Below are 23,597 nucleotides of genomic sequence, written 5' to 3' on the forward strand. Positions count from 1 at the left end.
GTTTGCAGTGCAGTTTAGATCGATTTTGAATCAAAAATTTATCGGTCTGAATACTAATTTTGCTCGTGGTGTAGTTTGGACTTTGGATTGGATGACTTTTAAAAAAAAATTCAATCCGATTGATCTAATTTCAAGCGGTTTGGATTGGATTGGATTGGATTTGCGATTTTGTAAATTAAAAAAATTAAATATATATAACAAGTCTTAACATCAAATTTTAAATAATCAACAATATCTTGAAAAGCCAATGATAACATAACAATAAAAATAAAATAAAAAATTAGTTAAAATAAATAAATAAATAATATTTTGAACATAAAATATTTATTAACTAATAATAATACTGAATGATATAAAAATTATAACAAATTGAACATATTATAAGTATAATTGTAAATATAATAATAAAATAATAATATTATAGTACATTGTGCGATTTGGATGAAATTTGATCGATTATGAAAAGTAGATTCAAAATCTGATCCGATGCAGCGATAGTAAAAAATAAAATTCAATCAAATCTGAATTAGTATAGTTTTAATCAATTTTCGATTTAAATTAAATTAAATGAGCAGTTTAATTTAAATCGATTTATGATATCACTTTCATTTTATTTCTCTTAATCTATTATATAGTACAATACCATATTCTATGAGATTAATTGAGAAAAAATTAAAAGAATATTGGCCCCAAATAAAGATTTATGTTCAAATTATTATGGGTAAAATATTTAAAATTTTATTTTTTATAAAAGTTAATCGATAAATTTAACATATAACTTCAAAACACAAATTATCTTTTTTTTTTTTTCAAAACTACTGTTATTCAGTAAGCTTTTCTTTTTCCACTCATTCACATGTTTGCCAATTTCTTTTTTTATATAACATAACAAGTTTAAATTTAAAAATTTATGTATATCGTAATTTCTTATTATATTTCCGTATTCTTTATTTATGAATTTTAAACTAATTTATTTATAAATAATTAATAATTTTAAATAATTGATTTTATTTATTTGATTATTAATCAATGACAATATCAAAGAAATTTTTTTTCATCCGACCACATATTTATATTTGTACAAATTAACCTTTCAAAAAATATTTTTTACAATTTAACTATTAACTATTAAGTCATTTTATTAACAAAAGTAGAATTAATGAAATTTTAATTCACTACTAATAGTTTTTTTTACATTACTTACTTAAATAATTAAATATATATGATCATATCAATAAAAATAATAAATTTTATTTAATTTTTTTATTACTTAACAATAACTCTCAGTATTAACAGTCATTAGTTAAATCCTTTTTGTAACCGTAACGAGTGTATGACCTTTAGGGGTGGAAAAAGGCCAGGCGGCCTGTCAGGGGCCTGCAGCCTGGCCTGTGTTTGGCCTGGCCTAGCCTGACCTGTTATAAAATAGGTACAGGCCCAGGCTCTTTTAAAAGCCTTAATACATTAATAGGCCAGGTCCAGGCTTACTAATTAGCCTTATAGGCCTGTCAGGCCTGCCTGCGCCTGTTAAAATATAATTAAATATATAAATAATTTTTTATTATTAATAAAATTATGAGATATTTTAAATTTATTATATTTTATTATAAATATTTTTGTATATTTTAAATATGTTAGAAGTTTAAAATTTTTTATAAATATTAAATATATGATATATTATATATAACAATTTTTATTAAAAAATAATTTTTTAAATAATATTTTTATTTTGTAAAAAAAAATTATCAGGCCTTTTAACAAGTTTCAGGCCAGGCCAGACCTAGTACTTTATAAAGAGCCTATAACAGACTGCAGATCAAGCTCAGGCCAATCAACTGTATAACAGGCCAGACCTGTTAAGAGCAAAGTCTGGCCTGGCCTGACCTGTTTCCACCCCTAATGACCTTTACGAGCAAAATAAGCAGATTGGGAATGGGATAGGTGAGTGACGTTGGACGTGGGACCCATTTGGGAGCAGATCTGCCGCAATGCATGCTAGGATGCGACACGTGTAAATGACGTGTCATCTGAGTTCCTATGTGGCTGTCATCTACTTTATTTTATCTTATCTTCTCTTCAACTTCATATTCACTTACAAGTTTCAATCATCACAATATCTTTCTTACTAAGATTGTAAAAACAATTATGAATATTGGTATTAGATTGATTGTCACTAGAGTTTACGGAGCCATTTGGTGAAAAGTCTACCTTTTTAATTGCCTTATTCGTTATTATTGAGATGCATAATGATGATAAATGGGTGTGATTATATATATTGTTAGTGTAGAAAAGGTTTTTAGTTTTTCTTTTTAACAAAATGTTTATAATCAATTTGTTCATTCACTAATTGTATTTCTCAGTAAAACACATCCTCACTAGAATCGTCAAAGTAAAACAGCTTTACTTCATTTTATTTTATCGAAAGTGTACCGCATGTAAACACACAATTTAAGAAAATAGTGAATTAAAAAAAAGTGAAATAAATTAACTAATTATTTATAACTAACGAACTAAAATTTTTAAAATTATTTATTTTTAATTTGATAAATTCTAAAATTAATTAATATTAACTAAATAAAAATTAATTTCTATGTTCTTCATTTTCTAAAACTAATAGGACTCTTTTTATGGTACAGAGTCGATAATTAAAAAAAGAAAGTGTGTCCCTTTGAAAAAATTAGGAAAGTGGGGCCAGCCCAACGACCAAGAGATGGGTTCGGCCGCATTCTGCATAGCTTAACAAATTTCTTTGTTAAAAAATATTTTAAATTTGGTTGGTTGAGTGAGAAGTTCACTCGTCCGCTTAAGTAAGTGTGGGGAGTTTGAATTTCGTCTTGTACATACAGTAATTTATTGGCCAGCGGTTTAGATCCTTAAATAAAGTTCAAATCAAAAAAATATTGAATGATGTTTAATTATTTTTTATGTCAAATATGAACACTAACTAATTAATTATGAGAATATATTAGATTGATGATTAAATTATTAATGACAATATTTGACCCAAAAAAGGAGTTTAACTATAAAATAAAGGAAAGGACACTAAGAAGCAGATGGACCACCCAATCACATGCAGCAGCAGTTGAAGATGCTGCAGATCATGCAGCGTTTTAAAGTTTTCATAATCATAGAAATATAATGGATTATTTTTTATTTGTGCGTGAAGTAGTGTGAATGAAAGAGTCTTCTTCTTGTATCCAAATCTAGAATCCTTCATACGTCCTTATCAATTATCATCCCCAGCAACCAATTTAATCATCTATTATCAAATTATTTCACCCATAATTTATGGATAGAGTGCACCACACGGACTCCTAATATATTCAACTTCCTAGAAAAAAGTCTCAACCTCTATCTTTTATTTCTTTTCCCTTCAAATTAAAACAAAAAAAATGTATACTATCAAATATAGTGTAATATTAAGCTAATTTCTGTTAACCGTTAATTTTAAATTAGAATTTTGATCGGTAGATATTTAATAGTATAAGCTTCGTTGATATATATTATATAAGAAAAAGTAATACATATCACACTAATTAACTATATTGTGTACCAACTCTTAAATAGAATTTGATATTGTAACGGATTAGCCCTGACCTATCGAATTAAACATATCACATCATTTATTTGCTATATTACTAATGTATTAAATAGGTGATTGCTATAGAATTTAATTAATAGCAGTATCCAAGGACGATGGACATGCGAGGGTGAGTGGAGGCTTCGGCCTCACAGTTTTTTTTTTTTAAAAAATAATAGTAATAAATTATTAAGTATGATTTTATTTTTTAAAAAATTTTATTTAATATTTAGTCTAATATAATTTCTTGCTAATTGTCTTTTAATGAATTTTATTATACAAAAAATCGACTACTTTATTAGTAAAAAATACACACATATTTTTTGTATTTTAAAATATATTTTCTATCGGTATATTTTTGTAATACATCTTATATTACATAAATTTTTGCATAATTTTTTAATATTATATATATTATTGATCCCATAATAATATTTCTAGATTGGTCCAATAAAAGTTAAAACATTTTTTTTTAAATCACTGATTCTATATTGAAATTTGCCTAATGACAAATTCACAATGAAAACCAACCGAGACACTTTGTTACTTTCATATATATACCAACATTTGAATAAACAATAATAAAAAGGGCAAAAGGAATAGAAATTATAGAAACATGTTTATGCATTCACAAAAAACTGGGGTGCCAAACAGAATCAATAATCACAATAACTATAATAACAATAAACAAGGTTCTAACCTGTTCACCCATGCATGGTGACAACGACTAGTTTGATTTCCTTCTTAATCCTAAGTTTGAGAAGACGAAGCACATTATCCACCGAAATACACTTTAATTTGCTGTTACACACGGCAACCCTAAAATTCACAACGAACATGGACAAGATATCGTTGATGATGATACTCTTGTTACCTACAAAATGAAATAATTGAGTTTTGATGTATGGCTACAAATTTCAATCTATTAAACAAAATTGACAGTTCAAAATCATATCAAGACAACAACAATAAAATTGCAAGCTAACCAATTAATAAAAGAACTCTAGTAAGTGTCATTGACATATAATAATGTGCCTACGTGTTCAAATTTACGGATTCAAAGGAAATGTTATTTTTCATTATTTATATATAGAGAGATACAGAGAGAGAGAGATAGATAGAGAGAGATATTATATTCTAAAATCAAAATCTATAAAAATACAAATACATATTGAATTTTAAAATATAAAAAATAAATTATCAATGGTAATATAAAAAAAATACAAAAATGATTTGTGCACACCAAAAATCAACTATAATATATTTTTGTATAAATATATATGTAATTTAATTTATTTTTAATATATATTTTATATTTACTCGATTTTGATCGCTTATTTTGACATATACATAGTGTTGAAAAAAATTGATATAATTATATTTCTTTGAATACTATTAAAAAATATATCCATATTTTTTTGTATTTTATTTTGTTTTTATTTTGTTGAGTTTTAATTAAATTTATCGATGAAACTACTTACTTTAAAAAATTTAAATGAATAGGTAGAGATATAAATTGTTATGCTATAATAATAAGCACAATTAAAAAATAAATTTAATTTTGATGTATGATAGTATAAAAAAGATTTATATGTATTTAATTATTTATTGTCAAATAAAAAATACTTTTTTATGTGAATAATCATTAAAAAAATATATAATTAGTTAGATAACTCGGTATAAAATTGAACACTGTAAATAAAATTAAAATTAACTTCCTAGTATTTTTCTGTTCTATATCTAACTTGAGACCAAGCTCTCTAGGTTTATTACCTAGTGGTTACTATTGACTCTGCTTCTAAGATAGTAATCATTCATATATATCTATGGAAATAGCTCCTTTAGATGCAATCATGGACATGCTAATAATTGAGTCCTCAGGGTCCAATTTCAAACTCTCGGTAAAAACTAAAAACCCATAGTAATATGTATTATTCGTAACATATCTTATCTTTCTAAAATAATCTTGATATAAAATTCCTCAAAATTTCTAAATAACTAGTATTTATTATATGGTAAATACTATAGTGTCTGTCATATTGTACCTAAGTTACTAAAAAAAGTAAACAAATAATATTTAATAAATTTTATATAATTTATTTTTTACTTTAAACATTTTATTTTTTACTTTAAAAAGTAAGTTAAGTAATTTAAGCACCATAACAAAAGCACCATAGAACTCACCTTATTATATTTACCAAAGTTTTCAAGTATCCATGTGATAACATTAAGCTAGTATCCAAATCATAGTAGGAATCAATATTTTGGACCTAAGCAGATCAAGTATACATATATAGACAACAAGAAAAAGAAAAAAAATAAAAAAAGGTAGAGATCAGAGTACAACGACAAATTGGCCATTTTCGAAGTACCACAAAAAGTATGATGGTATTCATAAACTACATCGATTAGCTGTCATGTTGTCGATGGAACTCTCACTATTAATTTTTGTTAATTTAATCGCCATCAATCTCAATATAAAATTAATTAGTTTACGTAAATATTTAATTGTATATTAACATATTACAAATAATTTTTAACATACTCCTTATTTGAAGAATGATAAATACAATGGTAAAGGCTTAAAATATATTTTACAAAAATGTAAAAGTAAGTTCAAGTGTGAAAACATGTTTTGGCCTTGATGGATTGATCAATGTTACACATTTTATATATATTACACATTTTACATGCACTCCTAAAGTTTTCTTTAGATAACGAGAATACTATATATAGATTTATATATATTTATTAAGTAAACGCGAGAAAAAAAAGTCTGCCTATCTAGAAAAGAAACTTATAGAAGAATCGGTTTGAAAAGATGATAACAATAATTGTTTGTTCTAGATAGATAAGAAAAAATGAAAGGGTGGAAATAAATTAAAATGAAAGGAGACACAGGAAGTGAGAGAAGCATTGTATTGATGAAGTCAACGAGTAATGTAGACAGCAGAATATAGAGATAGAGAGATAAATGGATGATCCTCGCATTTCTCTCCGCACACCAAATCTGAGAGACTCTGACTCTTATCGTTTTGACGGCGAACCAATTTTTCTGCAATCCAAACGGCGTCTCATGAACAAATTATTTAATACCATGACATCTTATTTAATTTTATTTGACCCAATCCATTTTTTAAATTTTCTCTCTCTATTATACACCATAAATTCGTTGTCATAATATATTTCATGAGTTTAGTTTTGATTAAGGAAAAGTATCAGAACCAATATTAATTGTGTATAATGTGTATAATTAATTAAAAAAATGTAAAATTAAAATTAGATCTTTAATTAATTATTTAATTTTAAATTTTAAAATTTAAAAATTAAGATTAGTATTTAAATTCATTCACACTATGTACAGTTATTTTTAATTTATGTTTAAGACTGACCGTCATCTTCTCCGGTTCTCACCTTGCGTCACTGAATTTCTCCGGTCATATCGAAGCCGCCGCATCCTCCCACTGACATCGTTCTCACCTCTGCCGGTCAGCCCGATGCACCTCGCCCTCCGACGTTCAGTCTAACGTTGCTGTCGCTATTTTTGTGCCTCTCTTTCAAACTGGCTTCGCTTTATCCCATTCCTTCAAGCCTCTTCTCACCGATTATACCAGCATGCTCTTCTTCTTCGAATCTAAGTATGGTTAGCTTCTTTCATGATTTGAGTCCTATACTTCACAACAGTGTCGCTTTTGTCATGACTAGTTCTTCAAAATTATATGTTTCACCACAATAATAGTTTTTTCTGTTTATTCATCTTCTTCTTTTTTAATTGTCAATTTAGGATGATCATTTTAGTAGGTATGCGGATGATTATTTTATTTTTATGTAGATGATTATTTTGATTGAATTGAGTTTAGTTATATATAATTAAAATATGTTAGATGTTCAATTCATTAGGTATGCGGATGATTATTTTTATCCTTAAGTGGATGGTTATTTTTATTAAGAGTGAGTGGCGTGTGGCAAGCCAAGTAGCGATGGTGAAATGGAATGATTATTTATGAAGGTGGGGTCGCCGCCGGTTGAAAAAGAAGAGCGTATTGGAGAATTTCAGATGGTTGTTTTTTTGAAATAACTAACTGGATTTTTTAAAAATTTGAAATTTAAAATTTGACATGAAATAACTGAATAAGAGTTTTAAAATTTATTATTTCGTGGGTAATTTTTATTTTTAACTCGTATTGGGCTAAATAAATAGTTCATTGTACACATTATACAAATACAATATTGTCTCCCTAGCGGGATGTATATAGTTATTTAATTATATTTGTTTTTTTAATGATTATTTACGTAATTAATGTAAAAAATTATTAATTTTTGTTGAGATAATATTACATAATTAAATATACTTATAAAATTATTTTATATTAATAGTGCATCAAATTAAATTTATATTTATTATGATATTATAGATTAATAGTTTAATACAATATAAAAATTTTTTATGTTTATTTAATTCAATGTTAAGATAATTTTATCATTTTAGTAAATGATTTTTGAGTGAATATAACATTTTTGTTTTATCATTATAATTAAATTTGATTTTTAATCTATAAATAGATACTCTCAATCCTCATTGTATGTTTTCACATACATTATTTGATGTCAAATTTATTTTTGGGTTCTTACATATTATCATGAATTTTAATATTTATCAATGGCATTCAAAAAAGAATATATAAAAATAAAGGAAAATATGTTAAGCTTTAATTTGTTTTCCAGATGTTGTAATTTTTTTATTTTAATAATTTAATAATATATTTTATATTATATTTTTAAATATTAATAATAAATTGATGATAAAAATAATAAATTATGATAATTCTCTAATAATATTTATCGTGTATATATAGTGTATATATATGTGTATGTATGATTTAACCCCGAACCAAGACTTTGAGAAATTAATTGAAGTCTGCCTCAGGCTTGACAAAATTGAAGTTGCATTGGTTGGACCAGATGCGTTTTGCACAACCTTTTTGAAAAAACAAATTTTTAAGCAAAATATGTTATATAAGTATCACAATTAATTAATGGAATGCGTAGGGAGAAGAGTAGCCCCTCATCACTCCTTACGCGCGCCTATTGTCCTCATTGAAATGGATTGAATACTTAAATTATAACATTTATTAATTGATGTAAAAAGTTAAGAATTCTCAGGCACCTAAATATAAGAGCTAGCTTGGGAAATGGTCTGATTCACGACTCAATCAATGAATCAAATACACCAAAAAGCAAACATGCATGCATCTTCATCCACCATGCATGCGCCTACCTTCCATGAAAATTATGCAAATCCAAACGCTGCTTTTACCAATAATATCATTATTGTTATTTTTATTACAACTTCATTATTATTAAATCATTTTATATCGCTAAAAAGTGTTCTTATACTTTTTTGTTAGGCTAAATAATTTAGGAATAATAAGAATCAAATTTAATTTTTTTATTTATAAAAATTCTGACATTGTATTATAAAATTATTTATTTAAAAAATTTAAGTCATCAAATAAAAAAATATGCATGATTATATATTAAATAAGTTGTATCGCATGCATAGTTTCATTTGCTGCTTATTAATTTATTATGCTACAATAAATACAAGTCATACATAAGATATTCTCACTCTATTTGTCAGAAAAATTATTTATTCAAAAAATTTAAATGACTTATAGAAAAATACATATTCATAGTTATACATTTTTAAGAGATTTTTTTATTTGTGTAAATTTTACATATTTTTATTTTTTTGTTTATTTCTTTTACATTTAAAAATTCTGTCTGGTGTCATATTATAAATTATTTAATATTTATTCTAAAATTTTAAACAGTATATAAAAGGCACATTTATAATTTATATATTCTTTGTAATATGTGCGATCGCTTTCCTGAAGCCTATTGGTGTGTGGTTGGGACATAAAACATTGATCTCAGTCGGACGAAGTTTCCTAACGCACCAAAATGACAAATTTTCTGTTTCATAATAACTACAGTTATTTAAGTTTTTGGTGAAATAATTAAAAATTGATGTATTTAACGTTTTCATCAATATATATATATATATATCAAGTTTTTGTCATTTGAATTTGAAAATTTGCCTACGACACCTTTTTGTTTTTTCCGAATTGCTTTGCTTTCATATATGGAAATGAAGATAAAAAGTCATTGGAGTTTCAAACGTAGCTGGTAATTGACATTAAACTATAGAGTCCCACCGAAATGATCTACTTTTGCTGTTAACTTGATGATGACGGTGATTAACGACATGTTAAAATTACAAATAAAAGAAAATATGCAAAGTTTAATTTCTAATACAATTATTATATATTTATTAAAAATAAAAAATTTAAAACATTTTATTAATAATAATTTTAGCTAATTTATTAAAACATTGGTGTCTTTAAGAAGTTGTGCTGTTGGAATAAAGGAAATGCATTAGTATGTTAATAGAATAATAACAATATGGAATTGGTGGATATATATAAATGAATGATTGTAAGTTTACGTGGTTTAGGGGTCAATTGTGCAGTCAAATTGATAGAATATTAGTGATGAGTTTGGTTTTATTGTTATCATTTGAAGCACTTTGTTGAAAAGAAATGATAGAATCTTCAAAAATAAAAAAATAGGTGTTGCGGGAGTAGTCAACAGATCGATTAGGAATTACAAATAAAGAGTAGAGTGATATTTGATCTTTTGGATTATTGATGACTTTTGTCAAAAATAATTACAAATTAGTTAATTTTATATGTTTAATATTTTTCAATTGATGTTCCACTTTATTATGTTAAGTTTTTTATAAAAAAAAGTTAATTTGTGCATTTAAGACATATATATGTTAGCTAATCCATAATAATTATAATAATGTCACGGATGACGTTAATAACAATAATCTTATGTTGTTTTAAGCAAATGAAAAGCCTAATTAGCGAGAATAGTGGCAGGTCTCATGCATGAATATGATTCCCAGTTGTGATTTAATACCGCTAGTCACAAATAATTAAGGAAACAGAATCTTTTTGGCAAATGTGAAATGTTGTGCAACTAATCAGATCAGCATAAACTTGTGTTTTTATTTTATTTACTGTTGTTTCCTTAGGTCCACAACCGCACGAAATAAATTAGTTGGTGGAAGCATGGTAGACATGGGTTCTGCTACCTATAACCTAACAAACAATATCTTTGATATGATTTTCATTTATTTGCTCATCAAACATTACATTATATCGTAGGATTATAATTTATACCTATGATCAACTAGCTACATGCGCACTATGCATAACAATTCCAAGCACAAATTAATAAGTAATAATTAAACACGATTCCTCTCTTCTTATCTTTGTCCACCCTAGAAGAATTGCAATTTCTTGTTTCCTTTTTTAAATTTTATAGGGACACAAACATGAAGATTGGTGCTATATGCACCGAAAAGTATTTAAATAACCGATAATAATGTGTAGAGTGTTTTCAAAGTGGAGATAGTCGTTATAAATTGCCCTAACTTAAAAGATCTGGTATTCTAGTTTATTAAAGAAAAGCATTTTTCAAAACCGCATATTTTGGCCAACTTGATGTATAGTCTTGTGTAATAGAAGTATGCTTTACCTAAATAATGAGAAACAGAAACTTGTAACATTACTTCATATTCATATGGTTTATAGGTGGATTCCACTAGATCATTCATTCAGTTGGGTGAAGTCACCCCTATATAATAGCCACATTTTAATATGCTTTAACGCCTTAGCTTTCTGTTTCATCACAATAACTAAGGGCATTTTTTTTAATAAATAGAATAAATATTAAATTTCCAGATGTAATCACAGTTACAGAAATTTACGGTTTTTTTCTTTGTTATTTATCTCGTCTTCCCAGACGATGATTTTTTTTTTCTTATCAATTTATCTCATTTTCTAATGTATCGAGATACATGTAGAACAAAAGCAAAGTATTACGTTTGTATCTCCTAGCCAGTTTTAATTTTAATTTTAATTTTAATATTAATATTTGTGAAATTATTTATCATAAATAGTAATTTAAAATTAAAAATAAAATTTATTTCTCTAATATTTAATTTTAATTCAATTAGAATTTTATATTGTTTAATTATTTTATTAATATACACTACAACAATTCCGGCATAGAACGGCGGAAATTTTGTAGCGGTTTTGTAAAACTACTGTGAAACGACAATCTGCAGCGCATATAGCGGCAGTTAGAGGTTAGGGCTGCAATCAGGCTGACGTTTAGCGGCGGTTTTTCTCGAATCGCCACTATATTTCATCAGGTATGCCTTTAGCGGCGTATTTTCAAAAACTGCCGCTATATATACCGCCGGGTGAGTTATTGTTTTACATTTTACGGTGGTTTCGTTTAAACTGCCACAAAATGCGTATTACCACATATTGCAATGTTTTCTTTAGTAATAAATCATTTGGGTATAATCTAGTTAAGTAAAGACTACTATCTTAAGTCATATATGTTTAAATCATTGTTACTTAAACTCGTAACATTTTTTTTACATTCGTTTTACGTAAAAAAAATTGACAAGTTAAATAAGCTATATATGTTAACTCATGTGAACAAATTTACCAATAAGATTTTCTTGATTACGTTATTGGCATTTAAATTTGCTTTCAAACATGGATGTAAAAGAAGAAAATAAAATCATACTTTGAATTTATAAAGTTAAAATAAAGTTCTAGAGAGCATAAATCAAAGTTACTCCTCTTTAAAGTTATGTCTTACTAAACCTAAATCAAGAAACTTTAAAAGTAGATAAACATGTACAACTGCAACCCAAATCATTAAACTAAGGAAATCAGCGTAACTGTTATAATAAAAGATCAAAATTTCTCTCCAACATCGTATTGACCTGGCAAAAAATACTCTGTTATGAATCTATGGGCTTCACATCTTTGAGGATTTGATATTTCATCTCGATACCATGACATTTTATTCAGATCAAAGCACATTTTCTTAACATGTATATCATCTTGTTTATCTTGTTGGTCTTCTAAAGTTTCATCGTCTTCTTCCGGAACTTATTCAGATCAAACTGCATGGATCTGTCGACTGCGACAGAGGAGATATCATCTAAATTGTCTTCTGAATCAGACTCTTCTCCATCTAGACTGTCAGAAACTATTTCTCCGGAATATTCAGGTAAGACTGAAATATCAACATGCACATAACAAAATGAGCATACATAGAAGAAATTGAGAACTCCGAAGTCATTAAATACTGACTTAGAAAAAACCAAACTACAAGATGCTAAGAAAATTTTAAAACTAAACGCAAATTTTCGACAATTACCATCACCCTTGTTAGTAGTTTGGGCAAATTTCTCAAACAGAAGCTCTGTAGCAATTGTTGTGCTTGCAGACAATGACGAAAAGTCCTCAGTTTTCATTGATTCTGTTCCACCATCATGTTATGTTCACTATTGTTTTCAAAACGTAACACTAGTAAAATTATATTGCGTAATAGATAGTAAGATTGTAAAAAATGCAACCCTAAGAATAACAACAACTGTAGAAGGAATAAAGATTTAACGTAAACTAACTTTTCCGTATTAAAATCGTTGAAAGAAACAAAAAATCTGCTTTTACTCATGAAAATTCACAATAACATAAATATTTAACTGCAAATAAAAACTACACAAGTATAAAGTAACCAAAGTAACAGAAAGATCGTTTTTAAATTACATTAAAAGGCTTCATATAAGCATTACGCGACATCATCGAAATTCTCTGAGGTCTTCTATATCTTCCTCCCTTGTTAACAGTAAATCTCTAATGTCACCTTCCGCTGACATGTTCAACCTTAGCTGTGGAGAAAAATCAACTTCAGCTTCTTCATTCTTTTATCCCATGTCATACAAATCCCTTGGTTTCACATGAACCACAACACTACATTCCTTAGCTACTTTATCATCCACATAGTATACAAGCTGAGCTTTCGATGCTAATATGTACGGTTCATCTTCTTCTCAATTACTAGTGTGTATCGGACGAGAGAAATTAACACTGGTAAGCCCCAAATGGTCTTGTTTGATGCCTCTACTGGTAGTGGTATCAGCCCAAACACATTTGAACAATACCACCATGAAGGAACAGCTATAATTCAATTCAATTATGTATACAATTTTTTTGTAATACGGAACGCCACCAACAGCTACTCTATTGTCACGCATACTTGCATAACTTCTTGTATTAGATGATACATATACTCCACTATTTTGTGTTTTCATCCTGTTTTCCTTTGTGATAGTTCTAAACTTGTACCCGTTAACATTGTTCGCCCCAAAACGTCTTGCCTGAATCATGGGATCGCATGCAAGCAACTTCAAGTCTTTCAAATGAAGCGTACTTTCCATAGGAACCCGGAACCACATAACATTCATGCTTTAGATTAAAATCGGTTTTCATATAGTACTAATTCCAAGCCAAAAACAAATTAGTCAGGTTAGTATTCTGTCAACCTTATGCTTGAACCACCGAGGAAATTCTGCAAGGACAACACTATCTTAGCTTGGGACCTTGTCTGATGACGCAAGCTTCGCTTTCTCTTTTCCCTAAATGTACTTTATGAGAGAAAAGAAAATTAGTCCAACTAGTCACTGTGAGAAAAGAGTTATATTGGTGTTTTAGAAATACATGTGTATACTCACTCAACAAACGAAACCACGGCATCGCAGTTGACTAGCACATGACGATGAGCTTGATGTTTTTCCATTGGAGTGAGTTCGAAATGCGAAACAGCCCTTAATGCCTTTCCAATAGCTGGAAACATACTTTCCTCTGAAGTATGAAGAACATCAACGGGCTCATCATCAACTTGCCCTGGTCGGTTGATTCTAGTCTCAATATTTTTCAAATATCTAGAACAGAAAGTCAGGATTTCCTCAGATAAATAACCTTCTGCAATTGAGCCTTCTGGTTGTGCCATATTACGAACATATTGCTTCAGACGTCCTAAATACCTTTTATATAAATACAATAAAATGCTCAGTATATACACAATTAATTCAACTGAGTGTACTAAAGGGGTTTATCAGCCAGCTAACATTTCTATTGGATACATCCACCTATAATGTACTAGTCCACCAAGAGTAACCTCATCAACAAGATGCACAGTGAGGTGAACCATGACGGTGAAGAAGGATGGAGGAAAAATCATTTCCATCTGACATAGGGTTTGCACAACATGATTCTGAAGCTCAGCAAGCTGCATAGGGTTTATGGTTTTCCCACAAAATTCTCGGAAAAATGATGACAAATTTGCAATCACATTGGACACCAGACTCGGAAGTGCATTCTTCACCAAAATTGGGAGTAATTGTTCCATCAGAATATGACAGTCATGACTTTTCAACTCAGATAACTTGCGCTGTCGCAAATCAACACAACGAGCAACATTGCTAGAGTAACCATCTAGAAAGACCACATTCTGCAAAGTCTTCAGGAATACATCCCTCTGTGAATTCGACATCGCAAATATTGTAGAAGAATATTTATCATCTTTCCCCGGCCATAATTCAGGCATTATGTTCATGCATTGTAAATCTCTGCGAGCTTTAAGATTGTCTTTTGATTTGCCGCAATCGTTTCACACACGTTTTTTTCTATATGCATCACATCAAGGTTATGACGCAACATCTGATCCTCCCAGTAAGGGAGGTCAAAGAAAACACTCTTCTTCTTCCAATGCGAGTCATCTTCATCCGCATCCTAACCATTGCATCTTTTTTTGGATGTCACAGTTGAACTCTTCCTAAATGAAACGTGCACATTAGACTATTGCCTCAATACATCTCTTCCAGATAACTTCTTTGGTGGATCTTTACCTTCGACTTGCCCATCAAATCTATTCTGGTCTAGTCTGTATTTGTGTCCCTGACTCAAAAAGTGCCGATGGCCCATGAAATACAATTTTTTACTGTCTTTCAGCCGTTGTGGCTTAGCGTCCAAGTTACACGTAAGACAAGCTAATCCACTGTGCGTATTGCAGCCAGATAGGTTTCCCAGTCCCAGAAAGTCACTGATAGTCCATATCAGTGCCGCACACATCTAGAAAGTGTTTGCCTCTTTGGCATCATAGGTTTCGACGCCATCCTATAATTGCTTCAACTCATCTATCAAGGGCTGAAGATAAACATCTATGGTGTTACCTGGCATTTTCGGCCCAAGAATAAGCGTGGATAAAATGAAAGATGTCTGTTTCATGCATAGCCATGGTGGAAGATTATACGGAATAAGAATCACAGGCCAGATGGAATACTTTGTGCTCATATTCCCAAAGGGATTAAATCCATCGCTTGCCAAGGCTAGGCAAACATTGCGCGGATCCGTCGAAAAATTAGTATACTTTGCATCAAACTTTTTCCATGCTTCAACGTCCCTTTGATGCCTAAGGAAACCATCATTATTAGACGCCTGTTTATACCATAACATATCACTTGATGTCTTGCTGCTCATGAATAACCGCTGTAATCGTGGTATGAGGGGAAAGTAACGAAGAGTCTTGGTCGCTATAGGTTTTCCATTTCTCTTCACTGGTATGTTGAGCCTAACAATAGAGCCTTTTTTAGTCTTCTGCTTCCATCTTGAACACCCACGTTTCTTGGACCTAGTCAAGTTCTCATCATCACCTCGGTACAGCAGACAATCATTTGGACAAGCATCTATTTTGGTGTATTCAATACCCAACTTTCTTATTGTCTTCTTGGCTTCGTACATTGTCTTTGGAAGTTTTGCTTGTTCGAATGCGTCCCACAGTAAGTCAAGAATCATGGACATTGATTTGTCACTCACACCGCACATACACTTGATATGATACAACTTCACTAAGAATGATAATTTGGAGTACTTTGAGCATCCGAGATATAACTCCTGCTCTCCATCTGACAGTAGATCATTAAAATTCCGCGTCGCGTGACTTAGACCTTCATATAAGTACGGTAACACGTCTTCATCATCATCTACATGTTCAAATGTTGTGATGTCCTCACTCGCATGTTGCATCGTGAAATTGAAGGCCTCATTGACCGTTTGGTGCATTTGATTCACTTGGGATATCATATTTTCATCTACTCGTCCCAATCCAGATCTCTCTTCAACCGGCTTCTCACCATGACACAGCCAAATAGTATATCTAGGTAGAAATGGTCGTAACAACAGATGATCGTATGCATCCTCCCTTATTTGCATTAGTAGAAACCCGAATTTAGGACATGGACACTTTATCATGTCATCGGAGGATGTATTCGCAAACACAAAGTCTAGAAAATTGTTCAATCCTTGCCTATATTCCACATTATTCTGTGACTTTAAAATCCAGGTTTTATCAATATCTAGTATAATATCAAAATATATCAAACTAATTAATAATGGCATAAGAAAAGCGAGAAAACAAGCTTGTAAAAGTTTTTCTCCATCAGAATTATCACAATTTAGTTTTAGCTAGCAATTTAGGTTTAGCGAATTACAGTTGATATGAAATTTAGTGAGGTTTGCACAATATAAAAAATATCTTTCCTTTACCTACTATAATTTTCGTAAGAGACATTGTGACAAATAATACTTAAATAAAATATAATGACAGATAGTCTTATTAGCATTTTCTATAATTTTGGCATTGTTATTATTTAAAACTTTTGTCAATGTACTTTAAAGTGAAAAATGTGTAACTAATATCTTTATTAAATATTTTATTACTTCAACTTGTTTTCACTAAATCATTGTTTAGGTGTCATGCAACTTGATCAAAGGTGTTTTCATTTTACGTTAACAAATATTGAAAAAATTAAATATTAAAATCCATTAATGATTATATTGTTATTTTAAAAGAAATTATAAATTCAAATCAATAAATTAATTTTATTGTTTGCCACTTTTTAATTTAGAATAAAAGATCTCTTACGATTTCAATTTGGATTTCTCAATTATTAGTTGATGATAAGACATTAATTATTTTTTTATTTTATATCATTTTTAAATATACTTTAATATATTATAAATAACATAAAAAAAATGATTCATCTCCATCATAATATGTAACGTATATTTAAAAAAAGATAATAGTTAAATATTTAACTCAAGTACAAAACTAAAAAAATATAAAGAACTTAAAATGATATTTAGAAACCACGAAAAAAAAACATATAAACACTAAATAATTACTATTTGGAAACCCCAAACGCGTTGTCTTTCGTGAATTTCATTTCAATTTTGGACCTTTTAACGATCGTCACGATATACTAGTTGACAAAAAAAGATAAAATGAATATTTTGTTTTGTTATATTTTTTGCAATTTTCTCCGTTTAAAATCATCATTAAAACTCAGCGTTTAAAATATTAATGATTTTATTCATATTTTCAAATTAGAAATCTAAATTTAACGGTTGAAATTAAACTAAAAAAATAAACCAGCTTAAGTTATCTAACATGTAAAAAAAAGGAAGAGTACTATATGTACTCGGTAGACAAAAAACTGATGACAATATTAATAAAAGTTATATTTGACATTGTTTAGTAATTTGAATAAGACCTTTACAATTAATCTGTTTTCCTTTATTCACCTTTCGAAGACCTTTAAATTCTTTTCAAGCTCTTTTTTTTCTTTTCTTTACAATTAATTTATTTTTCTTTTATATATCATTTGGCGGTATGTAATGTATACTACTCAAATTACTCTAATTTAAATCTATGTACCCTTCGTTTTATATGTCTGGATTATTAAATATTTTTTTAAGATAAAAATTATATTTTTAAATCATTAACTTGTATTAATTTCATTCGCTGCTTTTTTGGTTTATTATTACTTGTTTAGAGAAAAAATAATGCTCTGCAACAATGGAAACAAGAAAAATAATTAAAAATAATTTTAATTTCCTTTTTTATTATGATTTGCAATTAGTTTTAGTGCATTATTGTTGTAAAGAGCTTGATGTTGTCAACGGGTCATATACAATTTGCGGATCAAACATCTGGTCTCCTGTTAATACGATCTTCCATTTGCGATGAGGGGCAAAAAAATTTATTTCTGTTCGTATGTGTGCATGTCTGATATTTTTTTTCCTAACTAATTTATTTTATTTCCATAATTTATTTGTTTTAATTGTTTAAAGGGGGTCATATTTGATTCTTTGGTTTACTTGATTTTGCTCACTCGCAGAACAACTATTTTCCCATGACTGTGTGTGTTCTATTTATCTTTATTGTTATACAATCTTTATGTTTAAACAATGCACCCCTTTTTATGACTTGGAATTGGGAAAGATCTGGCACCAATTTTTTTCAAAATACAATATTTGGGCTTTCTGGCTTCTGTGTCTGATTTTCTTCTTGTTCAGTTATAAAAGTAACTTTTCCCGTCATAGCAAGCCTATTAGCAAACAGTATTTAAAAGAAAAAAAATTAATATAAGATAAAATAACATATAAAATAGAAAAAATAACATATAATATTCAAAAACACAAATAAGCAAAGTAAATAAACTAAAAGCTAAGTAAGTAAGTAAACAAAATATGAAGATGAGCTTGGGACTGTATTGCATCTGCATGTTTTAAAAGCAATTAGTGAGGCAGCTAGTTCAAGGGGATGGGACAATCATATATTCATATTCATCAAATCAAGCCTATCACTAAAAATATGTGTTAAGTAGATTTCTTATGTAATTTTTCTTCTCTTCTTTCATTATTTTAGACTAATCATTATGTTTTTGTGTGTATTTTCCTTTCTCCTCTTCTAGAATTATGATAATTGATAAGTGTAACTCCCATTATTTTTTTTATTTTGGTTCGAAAATTCTATTAAATCTCGTACTACAACTTTATATTAAAAAGGGAAGCACTGCAAATTTCATGTACGTCATGCATGCTTGGGTTAATTTCTAAACAAAAGTATTTATGTATCTTCTTTCTTGAAAATAAATGAAGGATCTAAATGTCATTTTGGATACTAAAAAACAACAAAAAGGCCTAGTTCGGAAATCCAATAGAGTTTCACTTATTCTCCCTCAGCCGCTGCTGTTCTTCCCTTTCTCCTGCCGGCCGTTGTGTGTTTTTCTTCCCTACGCCGTTCCTTCACTGGTTCATATTCTTCCTTTTTTTGTTCCTGTCTTTATTTTTTTTATACTTTTCCTTTTTCGCCATCCCCATTTCTCTGCTTTTATTTGTTTTTGTTCCGTTGCTTCTGTATTTTTTTTCTTTGGTTGCATATGTTAATTTTGGGTTAATTTCATTGGTTGTTGCTGCTGCTATGTTATGGCTTATGAGTTATGAAATTCTTGATATGGTATGTTAATTTTTGTTGATGTTATGTTATCAGCTAATTGATTTGGTATGGTTGCTGCTGATATTGTGAAAATAATGTTATTACTGTGAGTATGACCTTGGTTGATGGTTTTGGATTTTTTGTGCATTCTTGATTTATTTTCTTCTCCCTTTTTTTATCGCCAAAAATAAGCAAAGTAAGTAGAGAGTAGGAAAGAGTATCAGTGCAAGATTTATTTACTACATTCAATATAGGAACCCACCTCAATATAACAACTCATCTATCTATTTATTATAATATTATAAAATACTACTATTATTTGTTTATTTATTCCAATAATAAATATCCAATGTAGGATATTAGTAGCAGTTTGTCAAGCTTGATTCTTGGCTTTTGATAATAAATAATCTTTCACTTATTTAAGTGTTTTTACTTACCAGGTCAAGAATTAATTTGATATACATATGCTTTTATGACACATTCAAATTTATTTGTAAACCAGTCATTAATGCTATTAAATAATAAGACTTGAACTAATATTAAAACTAATTAATGTTTTCTATGTTAAACTAATTTAAATAGACTTAATTGATTAAAAACTTAAATTATTTCAAAAAAATAAATTCTAATATTCTATTTATCATGATGTATCAAGTAATGTGCCTTATAGTGTTCCATATAGATTTCATAATTTTGTATTCCCTAATTTTGGGGTATAGTTTGTATTCTCTATTTGCTTTAAAGGTCTTTTTACGTTGTGCATGTTATTTGTCTAGTAATATTATTTTTTTGTCAAGGTTTGTAAGAATGCCTAGGAAATCACGATATAACATTATACGGGAACCCTCAAAGATGCCGAAACTAATGCCAGAACTGAAGAGACAACAGTTAGTGTTTGTGGTTAACATTTCTTGACGTAACCTTATGTGAAAATTAAATATCCTTCAATTGCATAATTGATCTATGTTGTTAATTTTTCTCCCAGCAAAATGATTAGTTTATGAATTAAATTAATTCTCAATATTAAATCTTTTTTTAAAATATAATTCTAAATGCTTTCATATTGCCTTAAGGTTGGGTCCATGACTAAAGGAGCTCAGACATCACGTGAGCAACCACGTGATAGGGTTCCGATTTTATCCTCAGCTAATAGAGCTCCGCCAACCCATATCAATGAACCGTTTCGTGCACCGCGCATCGATCATAGGCTTGCACAGTAGAGCAGTGCTAATGATCCTCAAACTCCCACAGAACGCGTAGAGACTCGGCATCGTGCGGAAGTGGCTGATCTTGAATTAGAGGATGAGAATTATGACCCAGAGGCGGATGAAGTTCCGTCGTTTGATGACCACATCGACAACTTGTTTGCTGCCCAAGAAGTCGAAGGTCAGCACAATAACGGGAAATGCAAAGATACAGATTTCTGGGAAGTTACTGTTATCGGTAAACTTTTTTTTCTCTTATTTTCATAAGCAGTTGTCTTTAAAGTCCTTTACTTCTATTTTTTTTTTGCAATGATTAGATAGTAATTTTGTTTCCCATACACTTCTTAGAGGATGGCGTGAGAAAAGCTTCTAGGCTGAGCGTGAAGGAGGCTATAGCGCTCCCTTCCAATATAAAGATAGTACTCCCATTTAATAAAGAGCTGCAATTGATTGGTCAGGCCACTGGATTATTCAGCGTTTTCTTAGGGAGTTTGGGTGTAGATTATTCCCATTTTCCCATATGTGCAAACAGTTGGAAGCATGTGAACAAAGCTAAGAAGGAACATGCATACAACATAATTAAGGTACAACTTTAAGCTTCAACAATTTAAGCAATTTTAGTATTTTGTTTTTTTTTTGTAAGGGCTTTTGCATGGGTAAATTATATGGTTCGTAAAATTTTCATATTTTGTTTTTCACATCATTATTTAAGCACTTCTCATTTATACGTTATTGCGACTGCTTGTACTGGATTTGAGTATCATACTTTAACAATTTAAATTAGCTTGTAATGGTTATGGCATTTCTTCAAATTATCAGTCTTATGCTTGTTAGTTGGTCTTGGTTAATGACAATGTCAACTAATTGCAGCGGGTCTTTCACTATGAGAACGGTGTCGTAGGAAAAACAAAGCGCGATATTATGAAGAGAATAAGAAAGAACTGGAAGGATACAAAGCACCACTTGTATCATAGGTGTTACAAAGAAATAAAGACTTATGAGGAAAATCTTAAGCATCACCCGAAAGGAATAGAAGAAAATGAATGGAAAAATTTCATTGACTATCGCCAGAAGGAAGAAACAAAGGTAAGCTTTGGTATATTTTATTATTTCCACAAAAACATACATGTATTTACATATTACTCCCTATATATTTTATATTCAACATCTCTTTCTCATTTACATTTGTTCTATTATTTGTTCATAGAAAAAATGTAAACATGACGCTTTAAATCGGAGCAAGAAACTTTACACACATAGTGGGGGCTCTAAAAATTGGCAAGAAAAAAAGACAAAGTGGTAATAAGTCATTATTTGCATTAAGTTTTTGATTAATTTTTCTAAATATGTTGTTGTTGTTTACTAAATTGTGTCGATATCAATGATATATGAGAAAGAGCAAGGAAGACTCGTTGATAGAGGAGAGTTGTTTATCATGACTCATAAGAAAAAAGATGGCTCGTATATCCATCCCGATGCGCGTGTTGTTAGTGTAAGTCATGTTTGAAAATTTGAAGCAACTTAGCTTACTGTATATATCGTGCTACTGTTAACTCATGCCTTTCCAATGTGTTGTATATTTGTAGGAAGCAATTGCGAATATTGAGAGGCAAGATGGATCCTCTAAGCACCTTTCACAAAATGATTCGCTAGCATAAGTTCTCGAAAAGGAGCACCCAGGACGGGTTCGTGTCCTAGGTGCTGGACCATGTCCCACCTAAGTCTTTGGTAACGTTGCTGGACAACCGTCGAGTTCTGCAGAGCCCAATGAAGAGTACGAGAGGAGGATTGCAGAATTGACGGCTAAGCTAGAAGAAGAGCAGGTAAAGAGGCAGTCGATACATAAGGTATTGGGATATCTAGTCCAACAGCAAGGAGGCAATTTGCCAGCTAAGGTTGCTGCAGAGCTGGCTTTTTTGGGTGGTACACCGGACTCGTCATGCGCAGGGTCATCTTCATTTGGCAATTACGACCCTCAACAAAAATTTTGAATTTCAATCAATGCTCTTAGATACTTTTGCATTTAAGTTGGTTTAGTGCTTTATGCTTCTTTTCTTCAACTTAGGCATTCTTACTTTATTTTGGATGATGTTATGACAATTTCATTATATATGTTATGTTTGCATATATTTAATTTGGTTTGTTATGTTAATTGAGCTGCCGCTTGCCGTTTACCCGCGTCCCATCTTCCGAAGTTTCATTAAACCGTCGCGAAATGTTTTGCGCGGTTCAAAAACGTCACTAAACGGCTGCAGAAACTGCCGCTAAGTGCCGCTTTTGTTGTAGTGATGATTATACGAGTGACAAAATTTTATTATTTTTCTATTAAGGTGATACCGTATCATTAAGGTGATATTGATTTCATTTCATCAATCAATTCTAATGCAGATTTAAATTCTAAATCAATTCACTTCTTAAAAGTATCGAAAGTAATATTCTAAAAATATTCTAGAATATTTAGTTATTTAGACCTAAAAATACTCTATTAAAAATACTCTTGAACAAGATACGTTTGCATTAATCTCGTGTGTACT

The 23,597-nt window shown here is 29.6% G+C and overlaps 1 protein-coding gene across 1 annotated transcript; it reads left to right on the top strand.

Moving 5' to 3' along the window:
- Nucleotides 1-20,940: 20,940 nt before the first annotated feature.
- On the top strand, nucleotides 20,941-22,721 carry LOC107480927 (uncharacterized). The gene is made up of 5 exons (XM_052258488.1): nucleotides 20,941-20,965; nucleotides 21,110-21,301; nucleotides 21,412-21,647; nucleotides 21,934-22,149; nucleotides 22,650-22,721. Exons 1-5 carry the CDS (start codon nucleotides 20,941-20,943, stop codon nucleotides 22,719-22,721), a joined length of 741 nt encoding a protein of 246 aa, XP_052114448.1.
- The last annotated feature ends 876 nt before the right edge of the window (nucleotides 22,722-23,597 follow it).

The sequence above is a fragment of the Arachis duranensis genome, chromosome 3 (assembly GCF_000817695.3).
Source record: "Arachis duranensis cultivar V14167 chromosome 3, aradu.V14167.gnm2.J7QH, whole genome shotgun sequence".
NCBI lineage: Eukaryota > Viridiplantae > Streptophyta > Magnoliopsida > Fabales > Fabaceae > Arachis > Arachis duranensis.

Coding starts and splice junctions, on each gene's coding strand:
- LOC107480927 (XM_052258488.1), top strand. CDS start 20,941: ATGACTAAAGGAGCTCAGACATCAC. Junction 21,648..21,933: donor ATGCATACAACATAATTAAG/GTACAACTTTAA, acceptor AACTAATTGCAG/CGGGTCTTTCACTATGAGAA. Junction 22,150..22,649: donor GCCAGAAGGAAGAAACAAAG/GTAAGCTTTGGT, acceptor GTATATTTGTAG/GAAGCAATTGCGAATATTGA.